At 39.8% G+C, this 17,772-nt stretch overlaps 8 protein-coding genes across 8 annotated transcripts; 5 read left to right on the top strand and 3 right to left on the bottom strand.

Annotated features, from left to right (window-relative positions):
- Positions 1 to 1,818: 1,818 nt before the first annotated feature.
- VTP21DRAFT_9362 (uncharacterized protein) lies at positions 1,819 to 6,377 on the bottom strand (the record flags this gene model as incomplete). Its single annotated transcript, XM_069400310.1, has 16 exons — positions 1,819 to 1,921; positions 2,008 to 2,120; positions 2,183 to 2,267; positions 2,332 to 2,412; positions 2,473 to 2,690; positions 2,758 to 3,263; positions 3,334 to 3,427; positions 3,484 to 3,888; positions 3,950 to 4,232; positions 4,297 to 4,397; positions 4,456 to 5,328; positions 5,385 to 5,466; positions 5,532 to 5,635; positions 5,697 to 5,875; positions 5,963 to 6,161; positions 6,237 to 6,377. 16 exons carry the CDS (start codon positions 6,375 to 6,377, stop codon positions 1,819 to 1,821), a joined length of 3,567 nt encoding a protein of 1,188 aa, XP_069254249.1.
- Positions 6,378 to 6,514: 137 nt separating this feature from the next.
- On the top strand, positions 6,515 to 6,730 carry VTP21DRAFT_9363 (uncharacterized protein; the record flags this gene model as incomplete). The annotated part of the gene is made up of 1 exon (XM_069400311.1): positions 6,515 to 6,730. One exon carries the CDS (start codon positions 6,515 to 6,517, stop codon positions 6,728 to 6,730), a length of 216 nt encoding a protein of 71 aa, XP_069254250.1.
- A 205-nt stretch (positions 6,731 to 6,935) lies between these two features.
- VTP21DRAFT_9364 (40S ribosomal protein eS25) lies at positions 6,936 to 7,589 on the bottom strand (the record flags this gene model as incomplete). The annotated part of the gene is made up of 3 exons (XM_069400312.1): positions 6,936 to 7,024; positions 7,095 to 7,377; positions 7,587 to 7,589. 3 exons carry the CDS (start codon positions 7,587 to 7,589, stop codon positions 6,936 to 6,938), a joined length of 375 nt encoding a protein of 124 aa, XP_069254251.1.
- Positions 7,590 to 8,360: 771 nt separating this feature from the next.
- Positions 8,361 to 9,791, bottom strand: VTP21DRAFT_9365 (uncharacterized protein; the record flags this gene model as incomplete). The annotated part of the gene is made up of 7 exons (XM_069400313.1): positions 8,361 to 8,393; positions 8,458 to 8,723; positions 8,790 to 9,078; positions 9,150 to 9,293; positions 9,369 to 9,485; positions 9,568 to 9,677; positions 9,752 to 9,791. The coding sequence occupies 7 exons, from the start codon at positions 9,789 to 9,791 to the stop codon at positions 8,361 to 8,363; spliced, it is 999 nt and encodes a 332-aa protein (XP_069254252.1).
- A 246-nt stretch (positions 9,792 to 10,037) lies between these two features.
- VTP21DRAFT_9366 (uncharacterized protein) lies at positions 10,038 to 10,890 on the top strand (the record flags this gene model as incomplete). The annotated part of the gene is made up of 3 exons (XM_069400314.1): positions 10,038 to 10,133; positions 10,195 to 10,662; positions 10,726 to 10,890. 3 exons carry the CDS (start codon positions 10,038 to 10,040, stop codon positions 10,888 to 10,890), a joined length of 729 nt encoding a protein of 242 aa, XP_069254253.1.
- Positions 10,891 to 11,424: 534 nt separating this feature from the next.
- On the top strand, positions 11,425 to 13,996 carry VTP21DRAFT_9367 (uncharacterized protein; the record flags this gene model as incomplete). The annotated part of the gene is made up of 8 exons (XM_069400315.1): positions 11,425 to 11,746; positions 11,808 to 11,936; positions 11,998 to 12,171; positions 12,234 to 12,354; positions 12,427 to 12,539; positions 12,611 to 13,135; positions 13,206 to 13,296; positions 13,363 to 13,996. The coding sequence occupies 8 exons, from the start codon at positions 11,425 to 11,427 to the stop codon at positions 13,994 to 13,996; spliced, it is 2,109 nt and encodes a 702-aa protein (XP_069254254.1).
- Positions 13,997 to 14,733: 737 nt separating this feature from the next.
- VTP21DRAFT_9368 (uncharacterized protein) lies at positions 14,734 to 15,616 on the top strand (the record flags this gene model as incomplete). Its single annotated transcript, XM_069400316.1, has 4 exons — positions 14,734 to 14,836; positions 14,912 to 14,944; positions 15,006 to 15,187; positions 15,254 to 15,616. The coding sequence occupies 4 exons, from the start codon at positions 14,734 to 14,736 to the stop codon at positions 15,614 to 15,616; spliced, it is 681 nt and encodes a 226-aa protein (XP_069254255.1).
- A 481-nt stretch (positions 15,617 to 16,097) lies between these two features.
- Positions 16,098 to 17,355, top strand: VTP21DRAFT_9369 (uncharacterized protein; the record flags this gene model as incomplete). The annotated part of the gene is made up of 5 exons (XM_069400317.1): positions 16,098 to 16,268; positions 16,328 to 16,617; positions 16,681 to 16,769; positions 16,835 to 16,927; positions 16,997 to 17,355. The coding sequence occupies 5 exons, from the start codon at positions 16,098 to 16,100 to the stop codon at positions 17,353 to 17,355; spliced, it is 1,002 nt and encodes a 333-aa protein (XP_069254256.1).
- Positions 17,356 to 17,772: the final 417 nt, after the last annotated feature.

Below are 17,772 nucleotides of genomic sequence, written 5' to 3' on the forward strand. Positions count from 1 at the left end.
CATTCTTATATTATCTAAATAATATGCAGTATAAAGTTTTGACATTATGATTGACAGGCCGATGCCCTACATAAAGTTCAAACTGGCAAGAAGCCCATTTTTTGCGGCGAACGTATGCCCAACTAATTTAAATAGCTTCTCTCTACTGCCGCTCCAATATTTTTGTCTAATTTCTTTCTTTTTTTTCGCATTCTAGCGTATCGCTATATCTAAGCAAAGTCAATCTATAGTGCGTGCCCTGTATAATCCGAAACCGTACCGCTTTCTGCTCACTTGAATGGACACCAATAAAATACCAAATGATTTGAGCCAGACTACCCTCTATTCTATTCAAACTAGGTCGGCCACAATCCTTCATGCCGGATATTTTCCTCCACAAAGACCAAGCCCATCAACCATATTGTCTGGCAATAACAATTCTCGCTGTGTATGTATCGAGACATCAGAGAAACCATTGGGCATATCACATTCTCAAGATGAAGAATCCATAAATCCCTCGGAATCCACTAGGCAAAAATGGACGAAGAGAATACCACGTCCCCCAAAGTGACTATTACTCATAAATCAATTCTAGCTTAATATTAAAATAACTGGTTCAATGTAGCTGTTTTATACTCTACCGGATGGAAAGGCAGCGTAGTATTCTCGAAGCACACCCTGGGATGAATAGCAGAGAGGTTTCTAAACTCGTGGGTAAGATGTGGAGAGATGAGCCAGATGAAGTGAAAAGCAATTATCGAAAACGTGCAAATGAACTTAAGCAGCATCATAAACTTTCTTTTCCAGGTACTTATTCTTTAGAAGTTTGCTAATAACAGCACTTGTTTACAATAGATATGCAGACTATAGGTTCAGTCCTAGCAGGAAAGGGAAGCAGCCTCGAGCTGTAGAATCAGAAAAAGCAAGTGTTTTCCTCCTAAATCAGACTGATCATTTCGCTTCGATAGAGAGAAGCGTCAAGTGGCAATCTGAAAGGGAGGGAATCAGATTCATGAATTACCAAACGCCTCCCCCGCACTATTCATACCAAGGCCACTCACTCAATATTTCCCAAATGGTTTTTGCCGATATGCGTCACTACAGCTCACATAGCGTCTTACTTAATTTAAATGTGCGGGAAGGTGCTTCAAAAAGGTTGGTCGACGAGCTGGATAATAGGGCAGGATATATCCCCAGGGAGAAAAGAGACATTGAAAAGATTAGGTAAGAAAAATATTTGCTTTATTATACAGTATTAAAAATAATCATCCATTTTGGGCTTAATGATTACATTATTCATCAATATAGCGCACCTTTACGATTCGAACCTCTTTCCACGGCTCCAGCAATTATATTCACCAGCTATAAACAGTCTGGCCCTGAATCATCAGCTACAAGAAAAGAATATTATCCGTACTCCTATAGTAATGTGGTATGTGTATCTTTCGCCCCAAAAGTCATGTACTTGAACTTAATTCAATCGCACTCTAGGATTTTCGAGAGCATTCTTTCTAGGTTTATTGTATTTACCTAAGGGAATACAAACATACCGCATTAATCCCCCCATATAGAGAGAACTGAAGGCAGCTCTGTTTAATATATCCTGTGTCAAAATAAATGCATAAATAGAAACTTTGAATTATCCGTTCGGGACGCGTTTATCCACTGAGTTAGGCCGAATAAAGAGCGTATAAATGCTGGCAACACACCATTGGAATTAGATATGTCATGGTTTAATAATATATATTTATAAGAATGTGCACTCGCTTATTACAAGGAGTAAATGTTTTTAATTATTTATATCTAATTTAAATGAAAATTGATGCAATAAAAAGGAAATTATTCTTTCTTGATAATTCGAGATGCAAGTTGTGGACGGGAAACATTTAGAAGGGGGTAGAGTTGGTCACGGGTTTCCTTGAGTTTAGCTATGGGTTCAGTCCTAGTAATTCAAAAACAGGAAAAAAATTAGAGATTTCAAGATTGTGGTCGATGGAACGTCAAAGTGCTCGGGTGCTCAGACTTTACCAAGTTGTGTTTTCCAGGATATTTTCTATGGACGTAACGCTTTCTTCATCCAATTCCCCCGCCAATATCGTGATTAATACCATGTATAGCTGATCAGACGTTATTAGACGTATCTATGTAAGAAAGAGAAACTGAGTGTCGATGTCATTTGGGACAGTATATGAATAATGATTACCCTAGGAATTGGGTGCAGAAGCATCCCTAGGAGAAACTGCAGCGCTTTCTCTCGGCAAGAGCCGAAGTCTACTAGCCCAGAGGACCTGCCATAATTCGTGTGTTAATTCTTTATGTAATACATAGGGGACATAGCTACTTTATACTAACACTTTGACGCAAGCAGTTAATTTCCTTACATCGCGACACCGAGTGGATTCTTTTTTCGTCTGTATTAACAATTGCTGGAAACTATTAGGAAAGTAAGTATAAATTAATATGCTCAATCGAAAACATATATAATAGGCTCACAATGCGCCGTCGCCCAACTTAGCGAATGTTCCCGACTCTATTAGATAATTTGTCACCTCGAGCAAAGGAATGATCACTCGATCATTGAACTCATAGAGGCGAAATAGCTCTAGAAAAGAGGTCGCCATATCCTCTAGAGAGATTTTGGTGCTAGTCTCATCAGAAGATAGGTCCAGATTCTCCATATACTCGAATAGACTGGCGCCAGTATGTCTGATCTTTAATAGTAAATAATAACAGTTATTCCAACGCTCAACAAGCTCAATAATTATATTAGTAATCTACCAGTGATTCTGTCAAGCCTCCCGCGCTCACTACTATCCCAGTTAATACATCCAGGCGATACGCTTTTACTTCCAATATATGTACCATGCGAGGATATATCTCAGTCGGCATATTCCAATTGATAGTCTCCCCGTTTGGAATGGCTTCTTCCAACACCTCTCTTCCAACAACCTCAATCAACCATCTCTCATTGACCCCCTCGCCTACCTTTGCATACAGCAGCTCTACCAGGCTCTCCCCGGCACAGGTACGTATACGATCGATGCGCTCTACACTCTGCTTCAGTAAGCCAGCCACTGCTCGTTCACATAACTCTCGTAAGATATAAGGATTGACATCTCCCTGCTGGAGATCAAGTCGCCGTGTTTGAAGGATAATTTTGCGCAGACCAAGTATGCTCGCTTCTCGAACCCAAGATCCAACATCACCACGTGCATTTGTGCTATAATCTTCGAGCCCATTGAACATCGCGTCTATGATCGTACTAAAAGTTTCTTTGGTGCAGACTGATTTTTAAAAAAATCTGGTTAGCCTCGACCTAGTCGAACATAAACATTTTGTGACGCAATATTTTACAGGATTTCAGTTTATCATTCAGGTTCAGCGCTATCTCAGTGAGGGCGACAATGGCCTTTTTTCGTGCGTCAGCATCATTCAACTCCGAATTAACCTAAAACATAGAAATGAGCATTCTAAGAATTATTCAACAGAGAAAGTGTGCAATACCAAAACTTTTGATGCTTCTGCCAAGGCATTGACAACTTTTTCCAGGTATACCGATGCATCCGAACAATAGTTTAATGATCCAAGAGCTAACGCATATCCTCGTCTTCCAAACTCATGGTAACTTGGTCTAATATTCTTTATGCATTTCTCAATCTCGGTCCCGTCAATTCCGTAAGCGTCCGCCAGTGCTCGGAACGCTTGCACAGCGTAATGCTGCACCATTTCTTCCTTTCGCTCTAGCGAGGTGTAAACCAAATCACGCCATGAGGCTAGCGTTTTTTCATCTACTGGCCAGTGTGAGCGGCTCAAGGAAACTATAAGCTGGCAGCTCGCCTCGCGGATAGCTTCCGAGCCGAATGTAGTAAGAGTTGTATGTGGGATAGATGGAATTATATTAGATATTTTCTAGAAGAGATAACCAGGTTAAGGAATAGATTGTGAAATAGATTGTACCATACGATCTTACTTTAATAAGATTGTCGTGGAATGTCTTTAGTGCATCTTCCTTATGTACCGTTAAGGCAGCACAGAGCTCAGACACGCCGAGTAGTGCCCCGTGTTGGGTATTCAAATCTAATGAAGTACATAACTCGACCAACGGCTCCAGAATTTTATCCTTAACATATCCCAGATCTGTATGTGCCAATCTATTAAGGGATTTAGCACCAAGCTCTCGCATATTCTTGTCCCAGTGGCTGAGGGTTATTGTACTGAGATGATTTAATAAATGATATCTATATTCCTCGTATCTAAATGCCGAAAAAATCTTAGGAAACGGCGATTAAGTCTAGCCAATTAGTTTAAATAACCTACTCTGCAATGCGTAAGCTAACATTCAAGAAGGCATTGTTTCTATTTCCAATGGTGAAATAGTCCGCAGTCGTTATAATATCAATCCCATGGGGAAATATGCCCTATAGGTTTGGGTGAATTACTGGCCAGCTTTTGAGATATAAAAATACATATACGAACCTGTCTTCCAACGTTTTCCTGAAATGCTGCACTACTTGCTCTTCGTACATTTACCTCTCGGTCAAATACGGAAACAACAACGAGATTGTTTGCTAGCTCAGGAACGAAGGGAGCCATCACATCGGGAGCATACGCTCTTGCAAAAGACCAACATACATAGCAAGCCGCATCCCGGACATGAGTGCCAATAGAATGCGTCCCTCGTTTCTGATCAAACTTAAGGGCGCGAATCACCCAGGGTATAACAGCTTCGAGTCTTTCCGGCAATAGAAGCCCCCTCCGTGCTAGCTCAGCAACCGCCAGACATGCCCCATGCCAGGTGTGGTCAGAGACAGCTGATATATCAAGTGCTCCTGCGCGCGTAAATGTATCTTCATGAAATAATGCAACCACTGATTCAACCACCTCATCTGCCAAATATTTTGGTAGTCTATTCGTCATGCGGCCAATTCCTTTTGCCGCCGACCAGCGCACAATTGTGTCTTTATTACGAAGACCATTAAGCAAGTTCTCGATTACCTCCTCTATCGACTCTGGAACATCCTCATCATCGTCTTCATCCTTCTCTAATTCGGTCTCAGTATTATTGTTCCCGACCTTCACTGAAGTTGGACTCCGCTCTCGCTGCAAATTTTGTTCTAATGACCTGTTTCCACGGCGGTAACGCCACTCCGCTATTTTTGGCTTTAACTGGCACATTCCGAGGCGCTGCGATAACTTGATTATCATCTTGCATATTACAGAATTTGTAGCAAAATGGGGATTGCGTTCAAGATACGAAAGATAGGGGAGAGCATCTTCAAGAGTTGGGAAAAGAATGTCGCGCTGACCAAGCTTATAGATAGAACAAAGAGAGGAGAGAATTCCTGTCGCCTACTTCCATACTCAGTAAATTAATCGAATCCGTTTAAGTTAAAAGTGCCTCATACCAAAAATATGTCATCGCAATTTTCCATTTGATCAAGTGACCATCTGAGGAAGTCGTTCAGATAAAGCGGAGCAATATCCTTTCTGTACAGATGAGAGGGATGGCTGAATACGAAGAAGATCGAGGTAGGGATTTTAAAAATCATTACCTCGTCAATAATCTGGAAATCAACAATGCAGCCCCATCACGTTCTTTGCCGGTGACCGAGAGGTATTTTTTACATAGAGTTATGAGCTCCTCTACGAGGGGTATCTAGGATGAATGTACATATTGAATAATTGTGGCATGTAGAGCCTCTACCAATTATATATACTTTTGTCTCGGTAGCTCGAGAATCGACAGTCCGCAGATCAAACGGTATCATACAAATAAATGAGAGCCAAATAAAAAGTATATAGCGCGTTTCCCAGGTTGAAGAATCTGAGGAATCCTGCGCCTTTGTGTAATAGAGCGTTACTTCGAGGTCAGATACCTCATGACTGAAAAATTTAACTAAAGTAAAATATCATATATCGTGCATTAAAATTATGATGGCATCAAAAGTGCTTAGGAGTGGGAGACTAGGATCAAATATCATACCAACGGTCTTATATCCACGTGTCTTAGACACAAAATATAGGAAACGAAAAAGCCGGTGAGCCCTTCGGTCGTTTAAGCTGTCTGGATTTTCATTTGAAGTTGAACTCGCAATGATTGTCTTTAAACGTTCTATTGGGAGTTTTACAATGGACTCAAGATAAGGATCGAGTAGATGGGGCTGTTCTTGGTAGGGCTCCAACTATTATTGTTGTATTAAAATAGGTTGAATAATTCGGCGACCAATGCTTTACAAAAATAGTGGCATCAATATTACTCTTGTAATAAGCTCTGCCAAAATCTTTCTTTCCTCGTCTTCATTAGCACGTCCCTTCACCAGTTTCTCAAGCAAATCAAGGAATTCATCGGCTCTCTCGAAGTGTGATATAACGCTGCATTCCTCATCGTATTCTTGCATTTTTCTCCTTGGGATGTTCACTCTAGTATCGCGTTCAACGTCCTCGTTACGAGGATTTAAAGATTGACAGCTAAGCCGCCATTATTTTAATTGCGCGTTACACGTTTTCTTCAGAGATTTCACTGATTAAATTAATCATGTTAAGACGCAAGCCAACACGCATTGAGTTACGTCAAGAAGACGTTCATGAGTTTGAAAATCTACGTCGAGAGCTGATCCAACATAAGCAACAGCAGGCAGAACAGCAGCTGCAGCTCCAACAAAAAGACGATGAGAAATCTCATATTAAAGATTTAGAATCAATACTAGAAAAAAGGAGATTGAAGAGCACAGTTGAACGTATAGGGATCTAGGAGTATGTCTCTAGCTTTTCCTGTTGTGTAAATTAGCTCACAATATTAATATGATTCACAAATGTTACATATCTTGCGAAGACATCCTTTACGCCTCTTTTCTTTTTTCTTGTGTCAATAAATTTAGAGCATTCAAATTATTTAAACAGCCCAAGCATAAATTAATAGGGATATTTTTATTTGCAAAAGTGTAACATGACATTATCTAGTCATCCTCGGGCTCAGCGGCCTTCCCCTTCTTGCCCTTGCCAGCTGTTGTTTCGACAACCAGATCCTCCACACCAGTGTTGCGGGCTAAACCAAGTAAATGGAAAATTAGCGACCAACTGAAAAAAGTATTATAGGAATAGCAAACGATTCTTACTGTAGATTAGCTGAGAGCCGTGAGTAGAGATGCGGCGGATAAGTCCCTTAGCCTCCAACTCGCGGATAGCAACGCGTGCGAGAGAACCATTGATGCGCAGGCGCTCAGTGAGAACTGAGGAAGTGATGAGCTTGTAAGTGGGAACCTCCTTGAACAGCTTGTCGAAAGCGGTCTTGTCAAAGACGACGGCATTGTTGGCCTTATCCTTAACTTTCCCTTTGGACCACTTCTTCTTGTTCTTGTTGGAACCACCCGAGGGTTTAGCAGCGGCTTCCTTCTTGGCCTATTGTAGAAATAGAAATAGACATTTAAGAAACAGTGCTGGTGAATTGATAAGACCGAAACGGATGAATTCCCAAAACTGGGCTGGCAATGAGATGGAGCCATTCATAATTTCAAAAGCGCATCCATTATCCATGCATATCGCCACCGTCAATGCATCCATCCATCTTCTTATCATCTCATGTTTCCACTAAAAGTTAGATAACTCACCATGTTATTTCACTAGTCGTAAGTTAGGGACGACGAAGAGGAGGAACACTATAAGGATGTAGGATATCTTTTAAAACCCTCTGTCTCGAAAATGGATACGTCATCTGTGGCTTAGAAATTGAATTATTGATGCTTAAATAGTTGAGCTTTGAGAATCGCAAAAATACGCATTCGAATTTAGAGTTATTTCTGGCGGTAAGATTTTCGCATGCTTCTAACTGTGTCAATATATATAAAGGAACATTGGGGATATATTTTTATTAGTATTGGATCAATTAATCCAATACTTCGATTTCCAATTTCGACGTGTAGCCATTCGAAGGAAAACCTTCTCGACTACTGGCACGACGGTCGTTGTGTAGATGTATAATACTTAGATCAAATTCTCTCAAAACTGAAAAAGTATTGTGAAAAGTGGAGTGGATTTTTAATCCAACAGTCTTACCCCTGCTGGTTCCTTCAATATATCAATGCTGTACGGGCTTTTATTTTTCCAAGTAGACCATTTAAGTTGCCTGTGTGTCAAGTAGCAGCTCTTTTAGTAATCTCTATATATTTCTATATTTTAAATGGTAGGGGCAAATTTTAGTATATCAAGGTTCAGCATATGTAGTATGTAATAGTATTTTATAATATATTTTTAAAAAGGGCGGAATACACCATACAACAAAGAACCCCAAGAGAATCTAAGATAAAATAGAGAAAGGAGAAAGCAAAGTATTTATATCAAGTGAATGAATTGGAGCAAATCACTCATATATATTTTATGGTGTTCTAAGCTTGGTGCAGGCCAGCGTTGATCATTGCCTAAGAAAAATGAAATTGGAGATTAGAATCCATTTCCGTAATTGAGAGGCATTGAAAGAGTTACCTCTTTCATAAATTTGCCGAGCTGTGCGGGGGATTGAGATACGATGACGCCAGCTTTTTCAAGTGCTGCAATCTTATCCTTTGCACCACCCTTGCCACCAGCGATAATGGCTCCAGCATGGCCCATTCTTCGGCCGGGAGGAGCAGTTAGACCAGCAATGAAGGACACGACAGGTTTTGGCTTGGAACGTGTCAAGTTGTTCTCGATGAGATACTGCGCGGCTTCCTCTTCAGCGGATCCTCCAATCTCACCAATGAGAATGATTCCTTTGTGTAAGTGCAACTAGGTCAGTAATCTCCTACAGGCATACCTTATCTATAACGACATGTTACCTTGGGTGTTCTCATCCTCCAAAAATACCTTCAAGCAGTCGATAAAGTTGGTGCCGTTGAAGGGATCACCGCCGATTCCGACGCAAAGAGATTGTCCCAAACCAGCCTCGGTGGTCTGGTTGACAGCCTCGTAGGTAAGAGTTCCGGATCGGGACACAATACCGATATTGCCCCTTCGGTGAATGTGACCGGGCATGATGCCAATCTTGCACTGTTCAGGTGCGATAATGCCAGGGCAATTGGGGCCAATTAGGCGCGTCTTAGACTGTGTCTTGAGGGCTTGAACAACCTAGGAGCAATGAAGAATAAACTCAAATGAACATCATGAAGCTAAAACCCAAACTAATGCAAAATACGAACCTTCACCATGTCGTTCTGAGGGATACCTTCAGTAATACAAACAACCAAGGGAATTTCTGCTTCAATAGCCTCAAGAATTGCGCCACCAGCCATTGGGGGCGGAACATAGATTACGGAAGCATCGGGGTTTACACCTTTAGCAGCCTGTTAGCGGGTTAAGGGCAAATCAATCGAATGTTTACAGTAAGCAATGTTTAGTGTGAAAATTTCTGAACAAACCTCAGCAACAGTGCCAAAAACGGGGAGACCTAGATGCTCTTTTCCAGCCTTGCTGGGGGATACACCGCCGACGATGCGGGTTCCGTACGCAATTGCTTGCTGGGAGTGGAAAGTTCCCTGTATTTAAAATAATTATTAATATTCAATTTTTCATTCGGAACACTCCTTGATGCAAGTGTTCAGGAAATTGAACAATCACCTGTTTTCCAGTAAATCCTTGAACAATGACTTTGGTGTCCTTATTGATAAGCATATTGCGAGCGGTATCCGTATAGGATGATGCAGGCGTAGAGAATTGACGGCGAAGAGCTATATATGCCAAATAAACAAAGCTATCTATAAAATAAAAAGGATGAACACGCAAAAAATATTAAATAGGTTACCCGCGCCAGAGCGCATTGCAACAGTCCTGAGGCCGAACATATTAGTTTCGAGAAAGAGTGAAAAACCTCAAAAGATGGATTGTAAAGAGGATGGAACCCGGAACGAAAATGCTAGTAAACGTGTTGTCGATTCGAAAATCCCACGAATTCAAAATTGACCAAGCCACATATGGCTTAGTACTCGTCAGCTCTAGCTGACGCGTTTCCAGGTGCTCTTTATTTTTTTCGAGGCCAAAAGAAAAGGAACTACTTTACTCTTTTTTTTTCTTACTTTAAATATTTAGAAATGTTCCTAACACGATCCGAGCACGATCGCGGTGTAAACACCTTTTCTCCTGAAGGGCGCTTGTTTCAAGTTGAATATGCAATAGAAGCCATAAAAGTATTGCCCACTTTTATTTTCATCATATAATCTGGCCTCATTTGAACTTTCTTTGCTTTAGTTGGGATCCACTGCTATTGGCATCCAGACATCAGAAGGCGTGGTACTTGCTGTCGAGAAACGTGTTACTTCACCTCTACTTGAGTCGAGTTCAGTGGAGAAAATCACTGAAATTGATTCCCATATTGGATGTGCAATGAGTGGCTATACTGCCGATGCTCGTACGATGATAGAGCATGCGCGAGTAGAAGCCCAGAACCACACGTTTACTTATAATGAACGCATTAAGGTTGAGAGTCTTACACAAGCTGTATGCGATCTGGCTCTTCGATTTGGAGAGAGTGCCGATGGAGGAGGTGCAATTATGAGTAGACCCTTTGGTGTGGCATTATTGATCGCTGGAGTGGATGAAAATGGACCGCAGCTATTCCATGCAGATCCAAGCGGAACATTTATGCGATTTGATGCAAAAGCTATTGGGTCCGGCTCCGAGGGTGCGCAAACTGAGCTCCAAGAGGAGTATCACAAGGTAAGTGAGGAATTGCATAGTTGTTTAACTTTTCATTTTTAACACGGCTGAACTTTGCTCCAGTCCATGAATCTGTCGGATGCAGAGACACTTTCACTCAAGGTTCTCAAACAAGTGATGGAAGAAAAGCTAAACAAGAGCAATGTGCAGCTCGCCTCTGTTACGAAGGACAAGGGCTTCAGAATTTACGCCGAAGATGAGTTGCAGAAAGTTATTGAGAGGCTCTGATTATTTTCTGCTTTTTTTGTTCGTTTGTTATATTTTCATTTATTTTCTTTTTCCTCTCCCTTTCTTTTCAAGTATAAAATGGAATAGTATGTATATTTCTCTATTGCTCTTTGACTTTGGAGAAACTTTTCTGTGGGAGATAATTTTGCATATTCCTCGTATAAATATTCAAACTTGCAAAAGAACAAGGCTTCAACCTTATAGACTCACCTCTCATGCCAAGTTTAGTCCTATTGCTCTTGCTATTACTCTTAAGAACTCAACAAGAGGCTGGCATGATCCTTGTGATAACACCAATAAGAGAGTTGAGCTTAAATGGAAATCTGCTTTCATGTGAGCTACCAAATGTATGCGAGTTAGAGCATTCAGTCAAAATTAATTCGCGAATTATGCACTGGGATTTACCAACCCATACGCCTAACCTCGCTACTTCTTATACCTCACACCTTAAACAAAGCGCCTCTATGGCCTTTTTAGAACACAAATTCCTGAACCATTGGCACTTTCACTTTCCATTTGAAAAACTAGTAGAGCATGCGCTCCGCACCAGAATTCAGATCTACTTCTCTTCAAGAGAAGAAAGTGGATTCTTCCTCAAGCTCTTCGAGCTCCTCTAACCACCAACCCGATCAATTTAACGATGTGGCGAGCGAGCTGCATGACGGAGAATTGGACAGAGAGGGTGACATCAACGGCGAGACAATGGAAGATGAGAAGCATAAAAAACATCACACAGAATTGTACCCTCTAATAGCTGGGTATCTTGGTCCTTTCTCCTTTTTACTGAATATAACCCCAGTATTTGAACCTTGGTTGACCAATACTGATGGGCAAGCAATCGAGGATAAATCGCAAGGTAATTGTTTAATAAACGTATTTATACATCATGCTTCTCATCACGATTTTTCATAATATAGAAATGTTTATTCTATTAATATTTTCTATTATTGCTTCGCTCATTTGTAATGCCTCAATGTTTGCCCGTTTTCTAGAATATAAGACCGTTTACTCCATTTATATTGCCTGTATTGCGTCCCTTTTTAATGGTAATGCCTTTTCTCTACAACCGCATAGCTCCCTCAAAATTGAGTTGGTTTGCTTCTCTAGATATTTTTAATATATCTACCATAATCCTATTCCTCACTCGTGACACAATTCGGCCGGGTAGTATTATTGCAGAAGGATTTTGGAGTACGGTGGCTGCCTCTGTAGTTGGGCTGGTGGTAACTCTGCTGCTTAGTGTCGATCGAATAGCAAACAGGAAACGTCTACTAGACAAAAGTACAATGTTTTTAATGTCTTGCTTTGCTACACTTTTCTTAAATATTGAGCATTATTGTTAGGGTGTTATATAACACATTCACAGCGTCTGGTGCTATTGGTTACGCTATCATGTGCTATCTGGATTATTAGCGGAGCCGCCGTCTACAGTGCCATTGAGGGTTGGAGATTCTTGGATAGCATGTATGATATTAATTGAATTTTCAAGATTCTCTTACTGATTCTCTTACTGAAGAAATCCCCTCACATTTTCAGGTTTTTTGCCGTCGTCACTTTAGCCACCATTGGGTTTGGTAATCTAGTGCCCACCACCGTTGCGGGCCAAATCTTCTTGTTTTTTTGGGCAACCATTGGGATTCTACTTTTCGGTATCTATACAACCATCCATATCCTCCCACTGAATATCAATTTAGGATTTTTTGCGCTCCCCATATCCTAGCTGCTCTGCTTACTTCTATTCGAAAAGTCATAATTGAGGAGTTTAATAACCGGATACTCGCACGTGCGAGAATACGGCGTATGAAACGCTTGCGTCGGCAACTTACAGCGAAAGAAAGTCAAATGAAATGGTCCAATTTCTGGGGATTAAAATGGATTAGGGTGAAAAAAACCCAGATTGAGTCTGAGCCTGGGTCACCAAGTAGTGCTGCGCAGGAAACTTTAAATGTCGACTCGACAGAAGCAAGAGAGGTTGATATTGAAGCGAAGAGTCGGGACGAAGACAGCCATGTAGAGAAAGGGAATACGGAAATGGAATTGGAAAGAGACGAGGAAAAATCGCAGGGGGAGGAAGCACCTTCGTTACGTGAGTCGGATCATTCTTCAACATCCGATTCACACCCAGTAGACAAGGCGGAATGGGCGCAATTAGAGGAAATAGAATATTCAGGCAAAGTGCCAGTAGCCGTGACTATCTTTTTGATATTTTGGCTACTTGGAACGTTCATTTTTATGCTCACAGAGAGTAATATATTTCCAATACTCTAGCAAGTTCTGAAAGTAGCGCCATTAATAACTAATATTCCGTTGATTAGGATGGGGCTTTCTCGAAGCTTTCTACTTTTCATACATCTCATATACAACCATTGGTTATGGCGATCTAGTTGTAAAATCAATTGCTGGAAAGTACGTATTGGATAAAACTAGTGCGCGATTTTTCCAAACCTATATCTCAAAATTTTTTTTAAACAGATCAATATTTACGATTTATGTATTCATTGGGTTGCCGGCGCTCACGCTTTTATTTTCTCTAATCGGTGAGCTCGTCTGGAAACGCCTCACCCTATACCTTATTAAAAGAGAGAAAAGAATCCGTGATGCGCAGCAATTGCGACAACTCCGTGAAGCAATGAACAATTATGTGGAAGAGGAAGTTGGTGTTACCTCGATTTCTTTGGACCCGGACAATCAAGAGCCTGATATCGAGATTTCATCCATAAAAACAGCTACATCCAGCGCAGGCCCGTCTCGCCCTTCAATTGATCCTCATCTTAACAAGCTTGCAAGGAATCTGATCGAATCAGCACAATTATTCAATGAACATATGAAACACATTTTGCATGCAAATGTATCAGAGCTTGAGATTGAGACGAGTAAATCGGATTCTGGCACGTACAATACTTTGGATGAAGCATCGGGAGGAAAGTCTTTTTCGAAACAACGTTCTCGAAAATCAACGATGGGCCATGGACTCGATGTGGTTCACGTTGTGACAGGTCGTGAGATAGAATGGGGATTGCTCATAAAATATCAACGCCTATTCTCTACTCTGCTTAAGAATGCCGAGGATTATTTAAAGGAAAGTAGCAAGAAGACAACGTCATAATAGCATAGTAAATATAGATTATATTTATCATCTGTACATTTTTCATTTGCTTTTATCCTATTGAGATATTAACACCAGGGTCACTCTAATCTTTTAATTACATTGCCTCTCTCCTATTTAATATGCTATATGTCAGATTGTCTGTGTGTTTAAATAATTGTGATATGATTTCATTTTTATTCATCCACCCAACCCTACAAAAATGTTATAAAGAAAGTACAAAGCACCATGTAGCAGCATCTAGAAACGTGAACGCTTCTCTATATTTTCGCTACTTTCTTTTATCGCAAGCGAATATTTAAGGAATAATAATGAAGCACGAACGTTTCCTGTTGCTACCACATGTCTCATTGTGTTAAATTTATAAGCTTTTTTCGTTTCATTTTCGGTGGACGCTAAAAAATCTATAAATTAGGGCAATAATGACAGCATGTTTTAATAATTTTACATTATTTGCATTTATCTACAGAAGGAATGAAGTAATATACAAGCGCCTCGATCGTAAAATGATTGTGGTTCTGTTCCTGATGTCGATTCATTCGCTACTCTAGTTATATATGCTTGACATAGTACAAGCTGGTTTATGGAATATCAAGGCCTGAAATATGTTAATATCATATTTGGGATTTTACTATATGATGGTAAAATTCACTAACGAAGCCTCAATTTTGAATTAAATATCTCATTTTTTTGTGTATAATTTGTATTAATTTGTTATTCCATACATTGCCCTCCTGATGGCAAGAAGAAGAGCAGAACATGACCGTATCTTCAACGACTTGGAACAGGACTTCCAAAGGTTGAATTCACTTGTAGCTGGAGGAGATGTACAACCTCTTGGTAAGTCCCGTTAGATTATTTTACTATTATTTTTGCATCTAGTAATAAATGCTGAAATATATTAAATATGGATAGGGGGCTATTCCCAGCCGTTATTTAAAGAGCTAGGTTAGTTAGCCCGATCGAATTCATCCATGGCCCAGCAAATTAATATATAATACGATGTTAGATCTAATAAGGCGGAAGCAGATCGCTCTTGCTGTTGAGCATATTGCTCTTGAAAACATATTTGGCGAGGAGAACAAGCCAGCAATACCCGATGTGGAGAATGAAGCCTCAACCAAATCCTACCGCAAAAGTGTAGAAGATCTTGCCAAAAAAGATCATGAATTAAATGGTTTGATGGCAAAGGTATTTGTTCCTAGCAATTACTTTGTACTATAGGTCTGTTATGTTTATTAATGGAATGTGGTATAGCTGGAAGATTTGAGGCAATCTATGTCTGCTTTTCATGATCTCTCTTTGAATCGGATCCGTGTTAACCCGCAAGAAAAGGAGCAATGGAGAGAGGATGAGGAGGGTGAGAAAGAGGAAGAAGAGGAGCAGAAAGAGGGAACAAAACCGCCAAAAGATACGCGAAATCCCCGTGATGTACCAGCAAAAACCTCCTCTGTATATAAAAATACTCGTTCACCAAACCTACCTCAAATTATTACTGATCAACAACATCTTACTCCAAGAACGAAGTCAATTTCAACATCTCGTAAAAAGCATCCTTTGGCTATATTGAGCGATGAAGAACAACACACTATGGTAGAATCTCCTCGGCCTTTTGTATAGATTCCTTCCGTATGTTTATATGTACCTAACGCATTATCATCTGTATTTACACATTGGAATATAAACTTTCCATAAAGTTACATCGAGCTATCTTCGATCAAAGAAAAACCTGGCTCCAATAAATGTTTGACACTTTAATACTGGCACAATCCTATCGTTGGTTTAGTGTATCTTCACATTTATTCAGTATGAATCGAAGAGAAAGTACAACAATCATTTCCTTAGAAATGATATGTAGATATGTAAGTTTTACTGGTGGCCTAGGAGCAGGACTATGTAAACCGTTATTGCACATTATCAGCACACTCAGATAGTCTTTTAAGCTTAAAGAAGATTCTTTATTTATTTCCTTTATTATTTTATTTAGTAAGCTATGCCATGTATGATTAAGTTTTTATCCCTCGATTGTAAGGATTTGTCGGATGGTGGCTTATATTTATTAAAATCATCAATACGATGGAAACTAAGTATCCTCTCGAGGATGACAGTACCCGAGAGGAAACCGATTGAAGATGCATTTCAGCTAACACTATTGAACTTGAAGCGGCAAATTTTTCAGCTCAGAGCCCTTCGACACCTTCAATGGAATAGCTCACCACTAAATGAAGTAGAGATTTCAAGCATCGAATTTCAAGAACTTGTAGTACTAGAGGTATTTATAATTTCATCGATAATGCTGAAGCTTGAATTAATACCTTTGCGTTCTCACAGATATTAAAAACATCACACTCTGAACGTTTTCCCTTGGATTCGTCCTACATACTTCGATTTTTGAAACAATATATGGCAATAATTGAGGCGGCCAATGGAGAAATATGTGACTCTCTTTACGATGTATTTGTCGAGGTTATGGCTGGAACAAATCAAAAATCCATGGATATTCCAGGAAGTTGTTTTAAGACCTACTTTTTGGACGATAATTGCAAGGAATTTATTACACTAAAAGAGGAGCAAATGGCTATATCTAAAGGAACCACTGGTCTTCGCAGTTGGAATGCAGGGTAACGAGAATATCATTCTAATCAACGTAGCTTGAAAATTTAGTTCATCTCTTTCTTTTTTAGCCTAGCACTTTCTGAATATATCATACAGCACACAGAAATTGTTCGTGGAAAGCATATATTGGAAATAGGGGCGGGACCAGGCCTTTTAGGTTTGTTTGTATATCAGTATAATTATTGAATATACTTGTGATGTGAAGCATTTTGTTTCCATAAGGGCTGACATGCACTAAACTCGGCGCAAAGTACGTCACTCTTAGTGACGGATGCGACATGGTAATGAATCTGCTTGAGGAAAACATTTCGAATAGTAAGTAGTAAGATATATCACTACTGGGCTAATTTTCTGAATATCAATTGTATGCTCTTCTCATATTAGATCAGGCCCACAATCATGCCTCTCCCCTCTTTCTTGATTGGGAAACCTCTTCCTCCTCATCCTTGACTCTCCTCTCCTCTCGCGTGGATCTCATAGTTGGAGCTGATATCACATATGACTCGCGCTACATACCCTACCTTGTGCGGGTTCTCACACATTTACTCTCAGACACAAATCAGGCTCTAATTGCATGCACAGTGCGAAATCAGGACACCTTCGAGGGCTTCTTGGGATGTTTGCAAGAATCTCCGCTACAATATGAGATAGACGAGGAGTTTGCTGGGACAGGAAAGTTGTTCTTTCGAGATGAGGTACATGGCCCTCTGGTGTTGCTGAGGATACGGAAGAGAAACGCATAGTCCCTATATTTCGCTTCAGCTTTTGATATTTGTTAGATTTATTTATTTTTATTACGCAAAACCTATTTAATTCATAATAATAGAATTCCAATCGTAAATTGGCTGTTTACCTTTATTAAATTCGCTAAGAATACAAATACATAATCATCCAACAAATTAGGTATTTCGATGAGAAAAGAGTAGGTTAATATTAATTTACAATTTGATTAGAATTGAGAAAATAAACTATAACAATTTGAGTAATTAGTAACATAAAGTAAAAAATAAAGTCTATATCAAAAGAAGAGAATAATCAAAAAAAGTGAAAATAGAATCACTCTCTATACCCGAAACAAAAGAAAAAGCGGAATGCTTATGTATATTTCTAGAAATAATGCAGGGTATATTTCACTATTATTTTTTTTTTAAATATATAGT

Source organism: Calcarisporiella thermophila (genome assembly GCF_041956535.1).
Source record: "Calcarisporiella thermophila strain CBS 279.70 unplaced genomic scaffold VTP21scaffold_5, whole genome shotgun sequence".
In the NCBI taxonomy this organism is placed as follows: domain Eukaryota; kingdom Fungi; phylum Calcarisporiellomycota; class Calcarisporiellomycetes; order Calcarisporiellales; family Calcarisporiellaceae; genus Calcarisporiella; species Calcarisporiella thermophila.